The sequence below is a fragment of the Plectropomus leopardus genome, chromosome 16 (genome assembly GCF_008729295.1).
Source record: "Plectropomus leopardus isolate mb chromosome 16, YSFRI_Pleo_2.0, whole genome shotgun sequence".
In the NCBI taxonomy this organism is placed as follows: Eukaryota; Metazoa; Chordata; class Actinopteri; order Perciformes; family Serranidae; genus Plectropomus; species Plectropomus leopardus.
The window spans coordinates 4,777,889-4,802,727 of record NC_056478.1 but is presented as its reverse complement, the minus strand read 5'-3'; the positions used below and the strand labels follow the sequence as shown (position 1 = coordinate 4,802,727).

Here is a 24,839-nt window from a genome sequence, read left to right as displayed (position 1 = left end):
GTGTTATCAAGTATTTACACCCCAGCTGTGCAACTGGACGCATTCATAGAAAAGCTTATTTTTCCTGAAATAGGACTGTGTTGTTGTTCGTGTAGTGAATCATTCTTTAACATGCGAGTCAAGGATACTGTGCTCTTGACGTGGAAAACCCTCCCTCCTACTTAAAAGACCGCTCCCGTCTGCTCTGCAAACAACTTACACTGTCACCAGACATGTGCACGTTTATCGACTTCTAACGACTAAAGGTATGTTTGCATTTATTGTTACTATGTTGCCATGTCAAGTAATTTTCATTAAAGTATAGTTTTCTCCGCTTTAGTGGGTCCATTTAGAGTTTTTCAGTTTAATGCATGCATACACGAGCCAGCTGTTGCAGCGCTGTAAACACAACATATTTTATTTTAAAGCACTCTTGTTATTTTGGTGTTATTTTGTAGTTATCTTCATATTTTTTGATTTATTTGCTCCATAGTTATGTTGTTATTGCAGAAATCCAAACTTAGGCAGTATAGCCTATATAAACAAATTTTGGTGTTTTTGGCATTTCAATTCAATTCATTCAATTCGTGAAATCCTATGTTTAAATAAAGTGATTTTCATGTTTGTTTACATCTCTTTTGGGGTCGAGCATGTGTTTTTAGCGCCTAACAGCCGCGATTCCGAGGGTACGTTAATGCACCGTAACGACACGCTGCAGACTGTAAATATCTCCCCGGTAAATACAGTCAGTCCTCGCTGCGGGTCCAGAACCAGAATAAGGCGGTTTAAGTCAGATCCGTCAAGCTTCAGCGGAAACGAGAAAACACGGAAATAATACGTTCAAAATAAAACTGCGTAATACAAGTAAATGTGCATAAAGTATTTGAGACCACATACCCTAATGAAGTACTTTATCAGTTAGACATTGAGGATTTTGAAAATCATTAGGTCAAGCTCTCAGGTGCACTTAACATACTTAACCCTTAGGGCCCCGCTTTAATATTACACACAATCGCAAAATGCATTTTTCAAAATCAAGCTTTAAAAATATTAAACATTAATGTCATTATCTACTTTTATTGACTTTATTTTTCAGTCCTAATAATAAATATTAAATTTTCATTAATTTTCAGAATTTTAACCCTTTTAATGCCAGGTTTTTATCACGCTGCTGCAATGTTTTGCAGATAAAACAAACAAACAAACAAAAATAAATAAATAAAACGTGCAAAAATTATTTTAATTTTTATTATCATAGGTAACAGTAATGTATAATGTAAATATTATAAAAATATTGAATTCGACCTGGAGCAACATCACTTTTCTTTTGCTACTTTCAGATGCCTTTTACAAGTATTTAACCATTTTAACCCCAAGATTTTGTATGATATATTTCAAAAGCATTGGTAATATGTGGTGAGAAATGTTCTACAAATTTCAAGAAATTAGTAGATTGAGAAAATTATTTTTTTTTAAAAGCCTTGAAAATGTTGATGAAAAAAAGAAAGCTGACGATTTTTAAAAAAAAAAATTTGGGGTAAATTTCTTAAATTTTCTACTAATTTTTAGCAAATTTTAGGTCATTTCTTCTTCCAATGCTCATTGCCTTCTTCCCATGTCTTTTTTGATTTGTTTATTTATTACATTTTTTCAGAAGTTAAAACAATTTGCTCAGGTTTCAAGTGCATAAGTACGTTGCAAGTACATAAGTACAGCCGTTTAAAGTGTCAAAATGGAATAAGACAGATTTTTAAAATTTAATTAATAATGATACATGTTTATAATAGACTATAAGTACAATTTTTGATCCAATCTTTCACGATTTTCATTTTGGGCGATAAATGTTTTACTTTGAAAATATGCACCGGAAGTCTAGTTTTCCAATATGGCTAGCTTGATGTTTGATATGTTGTTTGTTTTAAGCCCGTAATGGTCGACCATTGTTTGAACCAGCTGGTCACGGCCGGTTTATCTAGCGTTAGATACTCGTGATAGTATCAGTTTGATAACGTTGTCATTATTTCGTCGTTTCGGGCGATATTTGTGTCCTCGGAACATGATTTTCAGTTGAGATTTAGCTTTGCTAGCGGTGAACCGGGCGGGTCAGATATGCTTTCGCTTGTGGACGGATGCTGCTCAGCGGGATAGTCGACCCTGGTTCACCGTGAAACCTCCATCTTCGAGGGTCGAAACAAACCGTCAACTGCCAAAATCAAGAAGGTAGCTTTCAAGACTATAATGTTAGTTTTTTTGGTGTTTTGTGCCGATGTTGTTATCCGCTGAACGCTAGCTTAGAAGACCTCCAGGTAACCGTTATTTTACATACCGTCACCGACTTCACCTCATTTAAGACGGCGTCCAGTGAGACAAGTTAGCCGGCATACTCATGTTATATTACTTTAATCCATGTCCAAAAAAAGCTATAGTTGACACAGGACTGTGTTCACACCCTGTGCATTTCCTCGCCTTGCATTTACGCTTTTAAACATCTAAAACCAGAAAAAAGTAAGATTTCTCTCGAAATTGTGGGATAAAACATAATGAGCAACTTGGCAAGAAACGTAGGAAAAAAATTAATAAAAAAAAAAGTAAAAGGTGACAAAGCAATGACCTGATATTAAGCTGGGGGTAATTATTAAATATTTTTTAAAAATGTGGAAAAATGTCCAGGAAACTATTGTAATTCTTACAATTATTATGATTATGTTTTTGTTTTTTTTAAAAATTTTATTTATTTTTTACTTACGAGTTTCTTGTTCAATTTTGGGCCGTTTCTTGTTAATTTGCTTGTTAGCTTCTTCCCATGTTTCCCAATTTGCTCAGGTTTAAAGGATTAAAGCTTTGAAATCAGAGTAAATTGGTTTAATTTCTGTTGAAAATGGCTAAAAAGGCAGTGAGAAACTTGCTAAGAGATGTTCCACAAACTGCAAGAAATTGGGTGACAAGAAAATGACTTTAAAACTATTTTTTTAAAGTAGGCAAGTGAGATTCCTGGATAACTATTATATTAAAACTACCTTTTCATTTCCAGTAATTTCCTTAACTTTTGAAAAGGAATCAAGCCAATTTGCTGAAGGTTTCAAAGGGTTAAACTGTGTTATTGGATGTTAGTATATGAAATAAGATCATATCTTTTTACATTTTTCAGGTTGTTTATGCCACCAGTCTTTCTCTGTGCCTGTGTCTACAATGGAGACCACTCAGGTGACTTTGGCTGTCAGAGGGGAAACAAACTCAGGTATGACTGTTAAACCTAACTGCAGACACAGTCAAAGATAAAGTGCTTGACACGTGTTACAACATGATCTTTAGCCTTCATTTAGAAGCTGCCAGCTTGTTAAATGTTTTGCAGTACAATGTTGTTATTTGCTTTTTCCCAGTGGTTATCTTTGTGTGAAGTGAGTAGAGATTGTGCTGTCTTTCCTCAAATGTTGAAATAATTGTTTGTGTTGTGAAATGTTTGTTTCTAGAATAAAAGTGTAAATTTGGATAAATGAAATCATATGTGTATATTGCCAAGTTTACACATTTTACAAACTTTGTTAGACACATGAATTAACATGTTAGATGGTCGTGGAACATGTCAGCATTTTTCTATTTACAAAAGACATGTTTATATAGAAAATAATGTCATTAAATCTGTGAAAGTTGTTGGCAGTTTTTGGCTGAAGTTGCATCTAGGTTTGCAGCGATATACTGGTTTCAAGCTGTACTGTGGTATGAAAATTTACATACAGTCTATTTACAACATAGCTTTATTTTTAAAAATCTTTCATGTTTCAATTATAATAACAAAATGTGCTAATTTAAAAAAAAACATCTAAACTGCGACACTGCAGTATTTTCAGAGATAATTATCCTGCTGTTGCGACTCATGTTACATGGTCGATTTAAACATTTCTAGGGGAGGTGATTGCAGTTGTTGGTAGCTGTGATGCCCTGGGATGCTGGAGCCATCAAAAAGCTGTCACCTTACATCCTGTTGGTAATGATGGGTAGGTGAAACTTAACAACTCATTAAAAACATGTGTTTTTCTTTCTTCTCTGTCTGTCTAAAATATTAACGTGTGTGTTGACTCTTTGACAGAAATTTGTGGACTACCACCGTCACTGTGCCTAAAGGAGTTGTGTCGAAGTACCGCTATCTCAAAGGCTTCTTCCTGGAGTCAAAGGTGAGCACAGTTGCCTTTCTTTATAGTGGTATAGCTTTAAAATTACTGATTGATTTGCTCATTGTTGTCAAAGATAATCATTTAAAAGCAGGATTGAAAGATAACTAAAGATAAATTAGATCAATTATACATGGTTTGTGAAGATTTCAGATATAATGCTGCAATCCATTGCAAGTCAGAACTCAACAACTCTGACTTGATATTTAGGACTTTCAACCTTAAATTCATCTCAGTGCATCTGCTTGGGAAAACACACGTGCCCGCAGCTTACTAATTTTTGTATGTCAAGTGTCTTACAAGCTTTTCAGATGTCCTGCATCAGTCTCCGTAGCGCCTTAAGCGATGAGAAACAGTGTGCAAACAAGTCAGCTGTCTTCTTTCTTTATTAGAATAACAGTACACCAGGTCAAAATTGTGTAAACTGGGGCTGAGCATAATAAGTGTAAAGAACCACAGCCAAGAGCATAAAGTTGTTGTGTGCATTTGTTTTGTGTGGACAGAGACGAGATTCATGGGCTCGTAAAAACTTTCATCAAGCACAAATCAACTAAAATAGAAGAAACAGCTACAGCATTTATTTTACGTCACTTACTTGATGAAAATGTCATTCTGTTTGGAGTTTCTAACTCGAATGACATTTTTCATCGTTACTTTTTTTTTCGGAGTACAATCAATTGCAGCATTATTTGAATTTGCACTTTTCCTGTCACAGCGTATCAGCAGGAAGGTTAAAAATACATTCCCTTAGTTTGTTTGCTCCACTGGCTTTGAAAGAGTTTGCTGAAAAGCAGCACCAGATTTTCCAGTTATGCTTAGGATCACTCACCAGATTACTGTATCACCTTCCATTCACCAGTGTTCATGCCCTTTGGGCAATGTTGAAATAGCCAGTGCCAGGCAAACTGCCTGTTGGTTTATTCTAATCTGAGTTTATGAGCCTCTTCTGAGTCCTCACCATACACGAGCCTGTATATACATTAGCTATACACAAACATAACAAGGGTACAATATCCCTAGAAAGAGACAGAAAATGCGTCAGAAATATACCTGAAAAATATAAAGTCTACTTCTCTCTCAGTACTCTCTCATTGTTTTGGTATGTTATTATTTGCCTGTGTATAGGGCAGGGTTCATATTTTGTAAGACTAAAAATGTGCCCTGACTTGTCTTCCTCATGTGTCCGCACTGTGTTGTTTTCTAAATTTTTTTTCTATGGATATTGTACCCCGGTGTGTTTGTGTAAAGCTAATGTATATACAGGCTCATGTATAGTGAGGCCTCAAAAGAGGCTCATTTGCTTAGATTAGAATAAACCAACGGGCGGCTTGGCACTGGCTATTTCAAAACCGCCCAAAGGGCTTGAACATCGGTGATGGAAGGTGATACATTAATCTGGTAAGTGATCCTAACCATAACTGGAAAAACTGGTGCTGCTTTCTTACAAACTCTTTCAAAGCCAACTTATAATTGGAGGTCATCAGTTGAAGCAAGCTTAAAGACGTTAACACTTGGCAGCGTGGTGATTTATTCATGCAGCCTGAGTCATGCTTGAAATTTAAGATACTACCACACAAATATATAAATGTATTACAGAGCTCAAAATGTGATGCTACAAACATGTTGTTGCTATGATTAATGGTGGCTTTCTTACAGATAAAGAAAGCGGCTTTATGTGTGACTGAAGAAATGTTTGTTTTTTTCCCTTCACTAACAAATCCACTTTTCAGATTTCAACCCATGGTGCCTGACCGCCCCAGCTGGGGATTGGTGACTATACCGGCTCTAATTCCTTTCTCACACTCTGGTCCAGCCAGCTTTGAGACCAGACTGAAAAGTAGTTCAATGTATCTGATCTGAAAACCCTAACATTGTACCAAACGTTGGAATTGCAGAGTGCAGGTGGTCCCTGTCAAGTGATAGTCAATATGTGGGAGACCCATCAACAGCCCCGCATGATGAGCCCCACAGGTATAAAACAACAACAAAAAAATGGGTGCCTGCTGTGTCATACTCAAACCCCCTTTAGACTTCGCATCTCCTGCCCTCGCACTAGAACAGTTGCCCAGCATCACTAATGTAGGATCAGTTCTTTCTAATCACACTGATGAACGATAGCATTTTAGAAATAGTCCAATCTGACCTTTCATGATATGTTTTGGGCAACATGTACATGTTAAAATTAACATATTACCACCTGACTGCAGCCTTTCCTCCACAAACACTGTCTGTAATTTACTGGTGGCCTCTTGCTTATTTGGGATTGTCTATATTTTTAGACAGAGATCAGGGACAAGGCTTGCTGGAATAATCTATAGCTATAGAGGAAACGCTGCAGTGCAGTGGATGTCACAACCTGAAATAGGAGACCTCTCCAGTTAAATCACCATTGTGCTCGCTCAACACAAAAAAAAGCTCATTCAGAATGAGCTTGATGGGAAGAATAGTTGCAACCATGTTTGCACCCTGATGCCCTTTTTGACCCCAGCTTGTCATCCTATTTTTTTTCCTTTTAGCAAATCCTATTAAATTGTTTCCCCCCGTAGAATAAACAGTTGTTACAATATTATGGCATCTTTTTATATGCAATCAAGAAGTGTTTTGTTTAATTACTTTGATAAACATCCTTCTACATTAGCCTCAATGTCAAGCTCATTGTCGTAGTTCAAGTTTTTTTTTCTCTCTTATTCTGATATATTTTTGCTGTGGCGACTCTTGAGGTTGAGGCAAATCAAACTGGAGAAAACGAAGGCTTGAATGTGAGATCTTGTTTTAAGAATTTAAGAATGTGAACTCTATCCAAACGAAGTGCTCTGGTTTGATCTGACCTCAACCCTTGTGCTGTTTAGATTCCTCCGTCCTCTTTCTAACGCGCTTTACTTTTATTGCAGCCTCACACCAGAATATTGATGACGGACATTTTGGAATTCACAGTAAGTAAAAAAAAACGTTGCCACCACTAAGTACAAACACTGCACGCACTATAATGTTTGCTCTCCCTGCCTGTTATAGATGTCAGTCAGAATGCCCCCAATTTAGAGAAACAGGCTGAAGTCCAGCTGACAAAAATTTTAGAATATAATCAGCACGATCTTACTGTCATTATAGGCACGGGTACAATGAAGCTTTGTTTGGCTTTTTTTGACCAGCAGCAACAAGATGAATAATACCAAGTAAAATCAGCACTTGCGTAAATAAAAGCAGCATCAGAATCTAGCAGCAGTGTAGCATGTGACCTGTGCAGACAGCATGAGTCTGTGTGTGTGTGTGTGTGTGTGTGTGTGTGCGTGTGTGCGTGCGTATGCGCGCGTTTGTGTGTTGTTTGTTAGTCCTTAGTAAGTGTCAAGAGTAATATGTTTGATGGAGGCCACAGCCCTGGGCTCAAACCTGTTTCTCAGTCGGTTACATGCACAATGCACTGCTGTTGACAGGAGCCGCAGCAAAATGTATTTTAGCCACCTGAAAAAAGCCCCAATTTAAAGCATCAATATCAGTTCAAATGTACGCTATATTTAGAACATTTTCATTAGTTTATTTTGCTGTCTGACAGCGATTTCTGAATGGAAACTGAAGCCGTTGTATTATTCTTTTTATATTGCTCTCTTTGAAGGCAGACTCCACTGAAAAACTGCCCCAAAAAATGTTTGTCCTTTTTTATCTTTATTTATTGTACTTTTTTAATGTATGTTTTATTTATTTAATTCTTTTTTGCGGTTTTATTGCTTTTGTTGGTTTTGGCATATTTGTATTATCTTATATTGACATTATGCGTCCTGCAACATTTCTGCTTTTGCTTGTCAAAGCACTTTATAAACTCTGTTTTTACAGGTGCTAGATAAATAAAGTTATCATAATTATTATTATTGCTGAGGTGGGCATGAACAAAGGCGGTGTAGAATCAGTTTGTTTGTGTTATTGTGTGACTTCAGTGTTAAAAAGAGTTAGTTAGGATTAACCAAAGTCTCTATAAACACTATAAAACAAGCTAACTACTCAAAGCTGTGGTGGACCAGCAGCTCCTGTGTTCAGCGGGCTAAAGTTACTTGTCAGTGGAGTCTGGTGGCTTTTGATGAGAGCATACATGAGGACCTAAGGCCAACAATAGCTCCCCCATCTGAAAGGGTTGACAGCACCTTTTTTTTAAGGTGGCTAAAATAAGTTTTGTTCCTGCTTTCAGCTGAGCAATTTACTGCTGCTAAGCTGTTGTATGTGTCACACTGACCATGTATAAGTACCTCATACAAACCTATTTCCAAACATCTGAACTATCCCTCTAATTTCCTAATGTAGGTTTATAGCGTCTAAAATCTCCACGAGATAGCAACACTGTAAAACTAAATTGCTTAAGCCCTGTGGGAAATTTTGATCCCTATCGGCCGCATTGCAGTCACTTCCTGTGTGTCGTACAGCTGAGGTTTTGAGGTAATTTGTCTCCTTTCTGCTGTTGTCACTGCCTCCAGTTCTTTGGTAAACAGTCACAGGAGACAAATCCCAAGTCATCACGTGCTCTCTGACGCTGTCTCCTTCCTCATTACAGATGGGCTGAATTGTGTTGACTCTGGGTGGCTCACGTGCCAGACAGAGATTCGCCTGCGTCTGCACTTTTCAAAGACGCCTCCGGTGTCAATCACGAAGAAGAAATTCAAGAAGTCTCGCTTCAGGTAAGGATGACCCTCCGGTCGAATTTAACACCGTTGGGAGAAAGTTCTGCTTGAAAGTGAAATGAGACGGATCTATTACCTTACCTGTTACCTAAGTGCAACAGAAACTCAGCAGACACAAGCATAATAAGAAAAGCGAAGAGAAAAAGCTTTTATTTATATTTTGATCTCAAAATATAAATTGAAGCTTTCAGGGATCATTAACCAAGCAAGTTAAATAACTGGCAAAACCCAAACTCAATTGTCAGTATTTAAGACCCAAGCTGCTGAAAGGAAAGCAATCACATCACAACCCACTCCCCCTCTGCATACATCTGTGCAGCTACTACCATCAGGCTGCTGCTATAAAGTCCACTTGGCCAAGAAAAACACTAAAAAAAAATTCCTTCATCACCACTGCCATAAACATCTTAAACAAATGTCAACACACTCCTACATAAACACCATGCCACTTTGCACACAGTCCTGTATTGTATGTTTTTTTTTTTTTGTCTAAATTATTTGTATTAGGTTTTTATTTTTAGGAAGGCATTCTGTATGTTTATTATTATGTTTATCCGAATTTGTTTGGTACTGTATGTTGAGCCATGGCTAAGATGATTGTCTGCCACAACAGACAGTTAATTTTTCTGAATCTGATTCTTTTTCAAGAAATATATGTGCAGGGTTCCCTCGGAGCCTTAAAAAGTCTTAAAAGGCATTGAATTTGTTGATCCAAAAATAAGGCCTTAATTAGTATTAAATTGACTGAAATTAATCTTTCAAAAGTCTTAAAAATGCTCAGAAATGTGAAGCTGGATTTTATGATTTTTTTTCTGACATTGAATTGTAAAATAATAATCAAAATCAAATCAAAATAATTGGTAACATCTGTGTTAAATAATTTCATATATTACTTTTCTCAAACTTGTCATGATGGGAATCCAAATTGTGGAATCTCACATGCAGATTGAGAAACACAGAATTGTCCAGAAAACTGGTCAGAAATGGCAGATAATTCCCACCTCTGTTGGTAAACTAAAGCTCCACCTTAAAAAGAGTTATTGAAGAGTTGACATAGATAATCTAACTTTTTCACGGGACAAAAAAAGTCCTCGTTTTGTTACAATAAACACTTGGGCAAAATCAAATCGTTTTTGTACAATTTTGGTTTTTGAAAATTGGTCTTTAACTGAATTCAGTGTGGCATTAAAACATCTTAAATCTAACTTGCCTTGCTGTAGGAATCCTGTATATGACTTTTAATATTTCAGTCTGTGTATTTACTTAATTGTTTTTTTTTACCTACCTATACAGAATCAAGCTGACATTAGAGGGCTTTGAGGAGGAGGAAGATGAAGAGGAAGAGGAAGAGGAGCTCAGTCCTTCAACTTGGCACAAGATGACCACCACTCTGGAGATCAGTATGATCAGTGCCAACGGCTACAAGTCTCGCCACTCGCAGCCTGAATGTGGGTACGCACTGGAGCCCTCTCAGTGGACTGAGTACAGTATCCACACCATGGACCCAGACAACCTGGAGCTCACCTTTGAGTTCTTTGAGGTAATACTCATGGGAAAACTGCCTCTTTTAAATTTAATAAACAATAAAAGTTGTATTCTTGATTAAAAAATGCATGTAAAAATGAACATCATGTTTGGATTTATCACTTTTCTTTGAATTGTGCAAATTTTGCACATTTGTTTACAGGAGGATCTGGGTGAGCACGTAGTCCAGGGGGACGCTCATCCCGGGTTTGTTGGCACAGCTTGCCTCCTCTCCTCATCTTTCCTGGAGAGCGGTAAGGACAACGGAGTCGCCACACTTCCAATAATGGGTCGAAATTCCAGACAGACCATTGGGAAAGTCAGAGGTAAGACTTGGCACAGATAAATTCCACGTTTGGTGATACTTATCTGACCATGCAGGAGAAAAAAAAGCCGTTTTACCTGTTCTGTTGTTTTGTTTCCGTCTCATGGTGATAGCTCACACGCTATGCTCTACACGGAAAAATCTGTTGACCTATTTTCTTACTTTATTCTATCTAGTGGATTACCTGGTGATCCGACCCATCCGGGGGCTGCAGTGTGACATGAGCTCCTCTTTCACCAAGTACTGGAAGAAAAGAAGCACTCTGGATGTGGGTCACAGAGGAGCTGGCAGCACACATGCAGCCAAGTGAGTCACAGCAGCTGTTTCTCAACACTTGGACAGGACAGGAGAGCACGCCTTGCATGGAACTCAGATAATCATAAAAAATTAATAGTAGTGGTGGGAATCATCAGAGGCAACATTTTGATTTAGTCTGCATAATGAAATAACATTTATTGGAGAACCCGGTTGGAGAACTTTGTCAATTTTTGTTTTATCTAATAAGATAAAGTTTTTGGTCTTTTTTTTTTGCAGCAAAATGTATCTGGTGGACTGAAAAAAAGCAATTAATTTTTATAATGCCTCCATGCTGGCGATAGCCATGGCTGGACACATTATGATTTCGGGCTGTCTGTACATCACATTCTCATGAATGCGATATGTCAGGAACGCCTTCAGAGAATTCCTTCAGATTTGGCACAAACATCCACTTGGACTCAAGGATGAACTGATTAGATTTTGGGGGTCAAAAATCAAGATCACTGTCACCTTGCATCCATCATTCTTGTGAAGGTGATATCTTAAGAACGAAAAATTTGGCACAAACATCTCAACAACTCATTGATGAACTGATTAAACATTAGAAGTCAAAGATCAAGGTCACCCTGACTTTTTGTCTGTCTAATTTTCGTGAACATGATATCTCAGGAAGGCCTTAAAGAAGTTTTTCTCCAATTTGGCACAAACACCAACAAGGACTCCAGATTGAAACTTGATGATTGAAATTAGAATTCGGTGGTCAAAGGTCAATGTGACCTCACAAAACATGTTTTTCACCATAACTCAAGAATTTACACACTAACTATGAGAAAAAAAAAGTTTGATGTACATGACTTCACAGACATGAGTGAAACCTGTAAGTGCAACTACAGTTTTTCTGGTAGTTTACTAAAAGTTTAATTTGTATTTGCAATATTAATAATTTATACATTAAAACAATACTTGACTATCATGTATCAGTGCTAAACTACGATTGAAAAAATGGCATCAGTGCTGTATTGATGTTAGTTTCCTCACCTGTAGTAAATAGCACAGCACTTGTGTGTCAGCATGGTTGAATATATCTGCATGTTCTGCATCTGTCAACAAATTGTTTATATTTTGTGTTTTACAGGCACCACAGAGTCCGGGAAAACACAATAGCCTCATTCAAGAGCGCTGCCACACATGTAAGATACGCATGAATAGATTTACCTTTTACAAGGGTGAATATTTTACAGTAATTGTGTGTAAATTGTGTATTTTAGGGTGCAGCCTATGTCGAGTTTGATGTACATCTGTCCAAGGACAGTGTTCCCATTGTATACCATGATCTGACATGCTGCATATCCACCAAGAAGGTAAAACAAAGACCTTCGACTCAATGATCAACATATGAAAATGACTTATGAAAAGTGTTAAACTGAAATGTTCAGTTTTTTTCTATTAACTAATCAAGACCCAATTAAAACACATTTTGAAAAATGGTGCACAAATGTGTGTCACTGCTTAAAAGTGATTTAATTCTTTCTGTTGTCTCAACAGAAAAATGACAAGACTTCTCTGGAGCTTATTGAGGTGCCAGTCAAAGACCTAACATATGATCAGCTGCAGCTTCTGAAGGTAAAAACCTGGATAAAAGTGTGCAAAAAGACACCTGGGCTTCTCCTGTATTGTAATGTCATTTGCTTTGTGCATGCTCTAAAGTGAGGAAGTTTGTATATATTCTCAATTAACGAATACATATTGAACAAATCTTAGTTGCACAGTCACATCGGAGCTGCGTAGTTGCACTTGCGTAAATTTGTCCATGACCAACCAGTCGAGCAATTCTGGGATTAGTGCCTACTAATTGGATAAAGCTTTATAGTTTTAGTGTAGTTCCCGTGAATTCTAAATGGGCAGAATGTGGGTAACTTTACACTTTTGGCACTGCAGCCAATTAATCATTAAAACCTAGAACTGAAACCAATGTGTTGAAATGTAATGTGTTTGTGCTTTGTTTTGTTGCACAGCTGGCCCATGTCACCGCGATGAAAGAAAACAATGACAAAGGTATGCAGCTTTTGTTTTGTTTCTTTAACTGCTGTCTGCCAGGAAAAATTTAAAGTGACATGACATGTTAAAAAGCAGTGTGCTTTTGTTTGAGTTCAAGGCTCAGTACAAATTTAAAAAAAGGTTGCCTTTGCTCGTTGAAAATGAAAACGTGATTTTTAATCACTTTAATCAGCTCTCCCTCATTATGTCATTGAGCTGCTTACTTGTGTTGTTTCAAGCTCCAGTACTCACTTGGACATTCGAATTGTATGTTGTGTATACGTTGAAGTATAATTCTCCATTCAGCTTTAAGATGCTGTGATATTTTGCCTCCCAAGACTTTTACAAGTTTACTTATTGTTTTTCGTTAACTTTCTCACAAGTCTACTTTATGTTTTGTTTCTTTAGATTCTCACAAATGTACTTTTTGTTTTGTTTTGTCTGTTTTTTTGTCAGTTGATCAATAAGCACATACGTTTGCGATGTTTAAGGGTTAGTCCAACTTTTCACCCCACTAACAACTTCCTTTGTTTTGCCGTCGTTTCTAAAACAGATGTCTGCGCAGACGCAGGTTAACATACACAAAGCATCATCTGGTTTTGGATCTGAATGTAGCAGCAATATTTAAATTATCACTAATGCAACAAATATTTAAAATAATTTAATTTAGAGTGCATATTTTGCTGTGGCAACCCGATGGCAACCATAACCGCCAAGCCGTGCTGTTGAATGCAGTATACTCTCATACAAACCGTAGATCAACAGACGGGCACGAGTCCAGTTTTTATCACATTGCTTTGCATGTATTACATCACAGCACAGCGATCCAAGCTGAATGCATTAATAAGTCAGCAGACATTTTGTATGATGTGCATTAACGGTCATCTGTTTGTTACTTAGATTTGCTGGACGATGAAGAGGAAATCGATGAGCATCAGCCATTCCCCTCACTCTCACAGGTAAATGACTTTGTACTGATTATTTAATCTTATCAATATGAGCTTTATGAGCAGGACGGCCCTCACCTGCACAAGCATATAGATAAAAACTAGGAATTTCCCTCTCTCTGTTTGATATTGCTGTCTGCCAAATCTCTGGAAATTACCCGTTAAAGTGTCCATGCATGGTTTGGTTAGTTATTACTTACTTCTTGTCACTGTATTTTATTTTGCACTGTGTTTTGTCAAAGTCAGAGTAAAATTAATCCTTCATACATCTTCCACAGATCTTCCAAGCTGTTCCTGAGCATGTTGGCTTCAACATCGAGCTCAAATGGATCTGCCAGATGAAGGTGGGTACACTTTCTCACTCAGTGGGTCGATGACATAATCACTGGCTCAATAAGTGGGAGATAATGAGGAGATCACCAATATATTAAGGGAGATTATTTTTGCTTAAACCTGTTACAGCATATTGAAAAGAATATTTTGATTGTAGAATTAAGTGTGATTTTTTTTTTAATGTGTTTTTGTTCCTTTTTGTTGACAGGACGGATCATGGGACGGCAACTTATCATCCTACTTCAACATGAATACCTACCTCGACATCATCCTGTCCTGTGTTCTGCAAAAAGGCGGAAAAAGACGCATCGTCTTCTCCTGCTTTGACCCAGACATCTGCACCATGTAAGCACAGTTAGCATCTGAGGATAAAGTAGAGGGCGTAATGGTTAAAGATAAACAACTGTCATTAGAATTAAAAGGGGAACTTCTCAAGAAAGTGATCTTCATTTAAAATACAGTCTTTCCAAATGTGCAAATTGGCCCTTTTTTTTACAGTTTTTAACCTCAAACACAGATGTTTTATAAACATGTCACTCAGTATGTCTTTACTTTTGTTCCATGTTCAGCTTATCTGAATGCAAACAGTTGGTTAAATACCATTAACTGCAACTGTTGCTGACATTATTCTGTTTTTTTCTGCAGGGTGCGTCAAAAGCAGAACAAGTACCCCATCCTCTTCCTCACTCAGGGAATTTCAGACAGGTATCCTGAACTGATCGACATCCGCTGCCAGACCACTCAGATCGCCATAAGTTTCGCCCAGAGTGAGAATATTCTGGTGAGCAGAAAAAACATTTATCATAATATTTCTGCTGTGTTTGTACAGCTTCTCCAAAAACATTAAGTAAGGAGTTGGTTTGAAAGTAAATGTTTTTGTTTTGTTTTTGGAGCCATAATGAAATATGATATATGCTTTGGTTAAATAATATGTGGTTGGTTAAGTGGTTATGGTTAAAATTTCATGTTGAGTGACTTCTGGGTGATTATGCTGTACTCACCCCCCTCCTCTTGGATCAGCTCTGCTGCTGCTGCATAATGTTGTTTATTTAATAAAAGGGATTAATGACACCTGATTAGACAAGAGCAGTGGAACATTTTTTTAACTACAAATTGAGAAAACTTACCATGAAATTATTTAGGGTAGTTTTGTTATGTTAAATGTCAGTGGTTTACGAATAATTGCGTTGAAGTCTTTTAAATGAGTCCATTTGTATCATTCTGTGTCCCCTCTTGAAATTCTGCGTTTTTTGGGGGTCTATTAAAGCAGCGCAGGTGGAACTTTGGTTTTCTCAGCAGTATTTTGTGAGTCGTGCGGTGGATAATTGATCTGTTGATCTGCTCATAGCTGATCATCAGACGGATGGATTAGAGGAACAGCTGCTGCAGAGGCGAGTTAGTGCAAGCTTTTAGACCCAGCAGAATGAGCGGTTAAGTTTCACTTTCAGTGCGCCTGACGTTTTGCTGCTCTGTCTGTGCCCAGAGTAAGCTCTGCGCTCTGAGAGTGGTGCAATGAATAACCACACAGTGTACATTCAAACAGTGCTCCTGATGAACAGTCCAGCTCCAAAAATAGAAAATCTATATGAATAGATTATATATATAGAAAAACAGATACTATAAAAATGTCATCAGTTCAGTTTTAGTGCTACAATAGCACAACTTTGGACTCTGATACCTAAAAACTGTTTAATTGTAATAAAACTATTTTTCCATAAACAACAGGATTTCTTCTTTGAAAGGATATTTGGCTTGTATTTAAATGTTTTGCACCCTTCTTCACAAGCATTGCTGCAGTGTCCTTGAGCAAAGTACAAAAATAGTCCACGACTGTCACGCCAGTCCACATAACAAACCAGCCAGCAGAGCTCTGTCAGCTGTCTGTAATGCCTCCTAAGTAGTTTTAGCATGTGCAAAAATTGACTGCAGACAGTTTATGCAGCATAATCTGACAATGTCCTGTGTTTCGTTTAAGGCACAAATTGAGCTGATTTTGCTCACTCACTACGTGTTATGAGGTCATACAAAGTTAACCCATTTTTTAACCAAAATGAGATTGAGTAGGTGGGAAGGTGTTTTGTTTTAGACATGAACAGAATTAAATTGAGCCAGTTTTTTTCTTTAGGGGATCAGTGCCCACACTGAGGAGCTGCTGAAGAACCTGTCCTACATCGGGGTTGCCCAGTCGAAAGGCCTGGTGGTGTTCAGCTGGGGAGATGACAACAACGAGCACGAGATCAGACGGAAGCTCAGAGAGCAAGGAATCGATGGGCTCATCTATGATAGGTAGGTGAAAATGCAGCGTCTGTGGCTGCCATAAAGGTCTTTTCAATCCTCAACTTTTGTAGCAGAAACCACAAACACAACCATTTCTGTTCATGTTAATATTCACTGAGAGCAGCACTGTGTGGTACAAACTAATGTTTTGCTTGGAAAATAATTCCTTTTAAAACAATCAGTTAAAACCAGGGTTCCCGCGGGGCTTTAATTAAGTAAAATGACTTAAAGTAATCTTTCAAAAGTCTTAAAAATGTGTACATTAGGCACCCGCTCTACCAACTGGGCTACTACTACTACTATTACTACTACTACTACTATGAAAAATGTACAAATTGCCAAGGAAAGTGGATAGATATTTCCTACTTCTGTTGGTAAACCAAATAGATTCGTTTATGATAATACAATATGTTTATTGTCTTCCAAGGGCTGGGTTTTTTCAACATTAGACGTAGATAACCTAGCTTTTTCATTAGACAAAAAAATAGCATGTTCTATTTTAAAATAAATAAAGAAAATAAGTCAAATTTCAACTGTGGTTATTAGAAATTTGATCTTAAACTTGAGTCTGAGTGGCATTTAAAAAAGTCTTTAAAAGCCATAAATATTACTTGCCTCTAGTTGCAGGAACAAGGGCTGTAAAATGTAGGCACTTTCGTTAATCGATTAGTTGTTAAAATTAAAAATTGATTTATCATTATTTGAAAAAAAAAAAAAAAAACTTATTTCAAACAAAACCAAATGCATTTTTTTCCACAATCAAAGCTCACAGCAACATATTGCAAATATTTTTGATTGAGAATTTTAATAGCCTGTTGATTACTCAATTAAATTTCATCTTTTCGATTAAGTTCTTAACGACCGATTAATCTACTATTTCTTATCATCCTTAGCAGGAACCCTGGTTAAAACACGTTCCTGCCATTTCACTCGGTAAACGTTCTCATGATTATGTTTCAAGCTGCAGTCTGTGCTTGTTACCTAACACCCTGCACTGTAAACTGTACAGTTCACCCTCTGCTGCGGTGTCCCCGTCAGCCGAACTGTGGCCCCCACCAGCCTGAAGACACAGTAATGAAGCAGGGCTTTCTGTTTTATAAATTTGATTACTGCGTTTACAACACTGCTCCCAGTTACGTCACTGAATGATTACAAGGCCTCTCTTATCTGCACAGTTCTTCGGGGTTCAAGGTTATATCATCAAGCATTGGCAGACGCGCTAATCACTTGGCAGCTGTCATAGCTGATGATGAAAATGGTTTGATTATTCATTGAACATTTTGTCTGTGAGTGTGAAACTGATGCACATGTGCCAATGCTGTTACGTAAAGCCCGAGCAGGTTGAAAGAGAGTTTCCTCTGGTCTCATCAAAGCTGCGCAGTCAGCGGGCCTGTTTGTTCAGCCGTTTCAGTTCCGTGTTTCACTAAACAGTGACATTTGATCTATTTGTATGTTTGCACTTTGGCCCAGACTCCTACAGACCCCTGCAGAAAGAAGAACAAACGCTTTTGACCCTATTTTACAACCCAACAGTCCCTGCAGATTCCACATGTAACATAATTAAACGTCTCCAGGTTGTTGTTATAACTGTGCCTCTTTCTTACAGAATTTGTGAATGCTTGGTGCCATATTTTGACTCAAGTTCTCCAGATTCCCGTAATGTCTCTACGGTTCCTGGCTGTGTTTTGTTCATTTACTCACTTTACACCCCTTGGCTGGTTTTCAGTTTCCCCCTCTAACTCATTAATACGCAACAGGAACAAAATAATGTTCCTCGACAATGATGCAAGACGGTTGACTTCTCATATGTCCCATGCCTTAATTCTACATTACGTGACATTTCAGTGGCATTTTTTCATCTTTTTGGATCGCACTAACCAAGCCTGTTTGATTAGTCAACTGCCATGTTTATCATTTATGACTTTAGTTTCCCCAGCTGACACCCAGGTCACTCCCTTTTTACAATGCCTGTGTTTTGAATTTGCTTTGAAAGGCCTCCACAACTCATGCTTGGCACAGTACAGTACTGATATGCAGCTTAATTTTGGAAGCAAAAGAGGCACCCAGAGTGAATGGCTTGTTTAGTGTTACCTGAAATTTTGGCTTCTGTATGAACCCAAAATATGTCTTTGCATTTTTAACTGCTAATTGCAATTTGATTTGCTTGTAAATGTTATGAAAGTGAATTGAATGAATGGTCTCAAATTTGGGATATCCTGATCCGATGTCAAAGATCGGTATTGGGGTGGATCAAGGCATTTTTAACTGATCAGGATTGACTATACAATCCCTTGTTGTACAAAGGCGTTTTTACTCGTGAATCTTTGACTATCACTAACTAGTGCAACCGTCTTTAACTCTCCGTTTCTCTTCTACTTTGTTCACATCCTGCTGCAGGACACCTCATGCCATAAACGACAGCAAAACGCAGTATGAGACTGTTTGTTTATGGCTTTTACCTCAGTAATGACCACTTGTTTAATGCAGCTGATACCCTTTTCCCATCATTATGGAACCAGGTTTGTTCCAGTCCCCAAGCCTAATTTTTAACCATTTAGAGCACAATTAAACACAGTGTTATTTTCTGTCGTTATACAACTTAAAAAAAAAACTGCAACAAAAAGTCCCGTGACCTCTTAACGGTCTCGCCGTCATCTTTGACGTAACTAACATCTAAAAGAGTGTTCCCTCAAGCATTTAGATCCAAAATAAATTGGTCCCGAGCCCGAAAAGTTGGTTCAGCGGGTTTTTCTTCATCTTTGGGATGAACGGTGACGTCAGTGGGCGTGTCGCATTCTACAGGGTTTGAAAAAAAATGAAGGAGGTAACAATGAAGAAGTTAAGTAAGAAATCATCAGACAACAAAGGCCTTTAACTTCAGTTTCAGCGTCTGCATCAATCACAGATTTAAGAAAAATACAGATATATCCATATCAACCTTTCCTGTTTCTGTTTCAAAATAAAAGCCCTCTGGCAATGTTTCTGTTGACCTTCAGTTGTTAACATGGATATTTATTGTGAAACGTTTTCAGGATCGTGTTGTTGACAGTGCCGTAGCTCTGCGTGCTGCATGCAAAAACGTCCCCAGCACACCCTCTCCAGTATGAAGTTAGTGGAAAGATGAGGGTATTTTTGACAATATTTAAAACCACACCATCAGGATTTCTAAATACCATGGTATACCATGATAACTTGATACCCTCATGTTTCTCATGTCTGAAATAAAAGAACAAAAGTGATTGATGTAATCCGTAAATTTGTTACTGCTCTTTGCCTTTGCTGTGCGCTGTGCAGCGCCCTCCGCGGATAACACGTCCTTGATTACAGTTGTTCTGTGCAAGAATCCTGAACTGAGCTGGTTCAAGAACCAGAGCTAATTTGATGGAAAAAGGGTATCAGTGTCAGTGTTACTTGCATTTTGCTGTCGCCTATGGTGCATAGTGTTTCATCAACTTGCTCGAAGGAGAGACAGACAGCGTTAAAGAGCCGCCCAACAACTCTCATCACGCCACTGCAAGTGCAACAAAAGCTCTGCTGGCAAAAAGCCAATAAGAGTAATTTTTAATGTAATCAGTGCAAAAGATGTACAGACATGCAACTCAGGTGGCTGTACCAAAACAATGAACGCGGGAGAATCCTTTTTAAACGAGAGAAATTTACCCTAACAGCAACAAGGCCAAAAAGATTGAGGTTTGTTGTTTACACTTGCATTTTGTAAAAAAAGAAAACAATAATAAACAGCCTGGATGCAAGGATTTTTTTCTAATACATAGCAAAGCTTCTCCATTGTCAGGCACATAGATTGAATAGATTTAAATAACTTTAAAGTACTTGAAGTGTGCACTGTGCGGCTGCATTATCTAGGAAAATATAGGTATAGCACTGGGACTCTAGTCATCTATCATCTGATATTCATTATTAAGTGACTCTGATCTTGATCAGTACATCCCTATCAAAAAATCTTGATCCAGGAGAGACCTCCATTTAATCTATAAGATTTACAGCTATTCACCTTTCAGTAATTTTATCACGTCACAGCAAATATTTCACAATTTTTCTATTATTTGCACCAGTTAAGTTTGTAGATGACTTGCTTTTACTGCAGTTGTGTTTGTTTACAAAGGGCTGATTGCACTGGACACAGTCAGGACTTTAATTGGTTTCACTGCTCTGCTCTCATTTGGGGAAGACTTCAGTGGCCTGTCTTCATAACTTTAGTTGAACATTATAAGAATGTCTTACATATAGTATATCTTGGCTTGACCTTATGTGACCTTTGTCCTCTTTTCACTGTAACAGATGGGGTTGATAAGTCGTAGCTCACCTGCCCAGACAGGTGGTACTCACAATAAGCCTCACGCAACAGACATTTTGATTCGTCACCGATAATAAAATTATTGGCTTAAACCTGAACCACCTGTAAACTATTGTAAGGACCTATTGACGGAGCTCTTTGTGGAGAATATAGAGTTTGGGAAGAGTCACTCACTGGGGGACCTACATTTCTGTAACACTTATTCAGTGTCATATGACACATGAATGACCTTTGTCCTACACATAAGCCCGCATAGCTGTGCTAAATGCACTATGCTGCCATGGGAAAGGGGTTTTAGCTTCCAATAACAATGTCTGACATTGTCCATATGTGGACAGAACAGTGCCTCTGTTTTCGATACTTGCCTGGCGATACACGATGCTGGCCATACATGTGATTTGACTTGGTAGCATGAACATAATCGGCTTCGGTTGGAGGCTGTAAAAGTGAGCCATTCAAATAAAACTGATTCAGTGAACTTGATAACCCACTATTAATCATTTTTATGCAATCGGGCATTGCTTCATAAAACATGACACATGCTTTGCAGGAAAAAAGCAAACTGCCCAGAATTTATAGATTGAATCCAAAATCCTTTTACCCCTTTAAACAACTAAGAAAGGATTCCTCCTCACCGCCAAAACACCAACCAGTGCAATCATCCTCTGAGCCAAAATGAATGCAGCAGATTGTGCTGTTTCATTAACATGGGTGCATGAAAAGATGTGTGGAGCTACTGTATGATAGCATTATCTCTGTGCTAGTTAGTTTAGAGCAGAACTTGTGTTTTTTGCATCTTGCCTGATGGAATATTTGACCATGTTTGTTTCACTTAAATCAGATAAAAAATTATAGTTCAATTAGTACATCTACAACTAGTAACTTCCAGTGGATTGTACTGTGATAGTATAATCATAACACCAGTTTCTAACATGTTATTGTTTCACAAAATAATTTCTATATGATTGATTTCAAGCAAAGTGTAATGAAATGTTACAGTTTCTGAAGAGTGTGAAGAGTTTGATGTGGAGCGCAGTTAAATTGATTTTGAAAGTGATTTTTTTCTAACATGTGCCATATTATGATAGTGGATAAATATTCCTATTAATGTTATTTTATATATATTGTAATTTCTAATGTTATTCATCAGTGTGAATTTGTAGCTTTTTCATTTTTATTCGCAAAATGATTTTGTATGACTTTGTTTTGTGAGTGACGGATAGTATTTAATAAAACTCGTGCTGTCACTGATCTAACTGTCCGCTCCTTTTCTTTTAGTATCTGTGACGACCAAGGAGAGCAGCCAAACATTTTCCAGATAGAGGAGCAACACTCCCTGCAGGAGGTTATTACAGAGGAGACCCTCAAGAGCTCCACCTGCTCCTGCTACTCCATCCCCTGCTCCACGGCCCCCTGCCCCACCTCCAAGGCCCGTGCTGGCAGCGCAGAGTCCGATTCTGGCCTCAGCTCCTCATAAACATCCGTAAACTCCAACCACACACACACACACACCAAAAGAGCCAAGCTGGTGGATGGATGATCAAACAAAAACATTGCTGAAAAACAGGGACTGTCTTTCATCCAGATGGGCGTGGTTTTGCGGTGCGTGCTTTCAGCAGTCTCGTCTCTGCTTCGCTGAACGCCGTGACCGTCAGCCCGTGCTCTGAGTGCACATTCATACTTAATAGGATGACCTGCGTTTCAAAAAAGAGGGGTGCATTTGTGAAGATTATCTTCTTGAACAAAATGTATCATAAAAAGCTTATTTTTCCACAATGATCCAAAAATTCACTGGAAAAATCCCATAGGCTTTTTGACAAGTTAACCAGGGTGAAGCTAACTTCTGCGTAGGAATGCACGATATTATCGGCACATCATCGGTATCAGCAGATATTGGCTCTAAAATGAAATATTGGTATTGACTTAAATTCTGATTTCTGCCAATTTCACAAACGTCAAAAAAGTCATCCCTGACTCAGCTAAAAAACACAACCCCACAGCTAAAAACAAAAACACATGATGGTGTCATTTTTAGCTCATCACACGAGTCAGCAGTGACAAAATTCGGGCATCGGTTTGCAGCTTCATGTCACCGGCTTCCACTGAAAATGTTGCTGTGTCGCTTGTAGTGCGACCACGGCATAAGATGCCGCCCCCTGGTGAAAGTTTTTAGGGAGTCTCTTGCAAAATGAACGATCAGGTTTGTGTAAATATTTTAAAAATGTATTTAAGATTGTGAGAAGATTCATCATTACTTTACCTGCTTCACACATGATCACAAGGGAAACACCAGTTAAACCATGTTCTCTCACAGATTTTTGTCTTGCACACCTCAGAAAAGTTTAGTTATTTATGCTTTTTACCGAAATAGTTGGATATTTTGCCAAAATATTATAGTGGTAGCAGAACAGGGTCAAATTGGGAACTCCACAGTGGATATTTATTTCGCTTACATGTTGCTTTGCTCCATAGTCTAAGTGCTCAAATTTAATGCATATTACATTTTACAGGTGTAAAAGTGAAACAGAACAACTGCAGGTTGTCTGTCTTAAAGTTTATGATGACGATCGTGCTGTTAGGTCTTTTCTGTGCATGCTGCCATTACCTTTTGTGTTATCTCCACTGCCTCGAGTAGCAATGAGTAACAGCTACTAATTGCTATTTAGGGTGTGGCGCAGAAATATTTGGGAGGTGCTCGTTGCCATTATAAAATACTCGCCTCTTTGTGGATGGTCTACAGCAGTAAGAAGAAAACGGTCCTGTTGGGACTGTTGAAAACACTTACTTCGTCTTTCAACACTGTTTCTTAACTTTTTGGGTTTCACAGCTATTATTGTAAACGACATGCTGCACACCAGATTTACTGTTACTGTGTTCTTTTTATCTACCTGATTTGAGGAAAAGCAGAAGAATGTTTCATTTGTGACAGCGTGCACATACCACAGCCTTAAGGGGGGAAAAAATCCGATCTGTTTGTGTTTTTAAAAACCGCCAATACCTCACTCATCATCTATTGGAGTAGACTTGAGTTGAGAGTTTTGTACAGAAATAAATTCCTTCTGAGAGATCTTATTTACATTCACAATGCACACTTTTTATTGCATGGCAGATCATGTTTTGGCACCAATAACGCTTGAAATAATTCACCATTTGCATATTAACATGGTGTATCAGTGTAATGAATGCAGCAATTTGAACACAGCAAAATCCATTTATAGTGTACTCTTTGTATATATAGCACACTGCCTGTATATCGGTCACAAATTCTGACCTTCAAGCTGGAATGATTGAGGCATGCATGGTCTCGTATATCTGTATGAATTTAGTGTGTGGTATTAACTGCCACTTCAGGACAGGAAGGTGTAAAAGGTGATGTAAATAAAATCAAAACCTATATTTGTTTATTTTGTCTTTGACTGTTTCTTTCACATTCAGTTAAGTTTATAACTAGGAGCTGTAGGAGTTTCTTTTTGTGAAAAATGTGAAAAAAGTGTAACTGTAATTTTAGCCGGTCTCTGACTGCTGATTTGAAGCTACAGTATATTTGTTTACACTGACACGTGAGTTTTTCTTACGTGCACGAGGATGTAATATTAGGTAAGAGTCAATAAAACCTGCTTTAACCTGCAGGTCTAGACACTTTTCACAGAGCCTGCAATTAAAGTATGGTTGCACTGCAGGTCAGCCTTTAGGTAATGATTCATAAGATAACTCGTGCACACTCAGTAGTAGTGGGCACCTCTGATGACGCTGGCTCTTTCTTATCTTTCGGTGACTGTTTTGGCAAGCAGTTATCAGCAGAAACCCTGAAACTGATTCATCACCGATTGTTCTTTTCATTTGCAGCAGCCTGAGCTGTCGTATGCGAAGGGTGAACAAAAGCACACGCCCTTTGGCAGGTGCTGAGCTGAAGAAGATAGAAATTATTAAAGGATAAATACATGCACAAGTGCTTTAAGCGTAGTAAATACATGTTAGAACAGGTTGTGCAGTGAGCCATGCAGGCTGCAA

General features: G+C 38.0%; 1 protein-coding gene across 2 annotated transcripts; it reads left to right on the top strand.

Annotated features, from left to right (window-relative positions):
• Window positions 1–24,232, top strand: gpcpd1 (glycerophosphocholine phosphodiesterase 1). Of its 2 annotated transcripts, none has more exons than XM_042503145.1 (20): window positions 1–245; window positions 3,128–3,217; window positions 3,884–3,974; window positions 4,067–4,151; window positions 6,044–6,119; window positions 7,040–7,081; window positions 8,686–8,809; window positions 10,106–10,352; window positions 10,500–10,662; window positions 10,838–10,967; window positions 12,055–12,109; window positions 12,188–12,280; window positions 12,465–12,542; window positions 12,935–12,974; window positions 13,857–13,915; window positions 14,182–14,247; window positions 14,445–14,581; window positions 14,882–15,017; window positions 16,362–16,522; window positions 22,107–24,232. In XM_042503145.1, the coding sequence occupies exons 2-20, from the start codon at window positions 3,169–3,171 to the stop codon at window positions 22,303–22,305; spliced, it is 2,031 nt and encodes a 676-aa protein (XP_042359079.1). In that variant the 5' UTR covers window positions 1–245; window positions 3,128–3,168; the 3' UTR covers window positions 22,306–24,232. The 2 variants fall into 2 exon arrangements, with proteins under 2 accessions (XP_042359079.1, XP_042359078.1); XM_042503144.1 differs by lacking the exon at window positions 1–245 and adding an exon at window positions 1,906–2,199.
• Window positions 24,233–24,839: the final 607 nt, after the last annotated feature.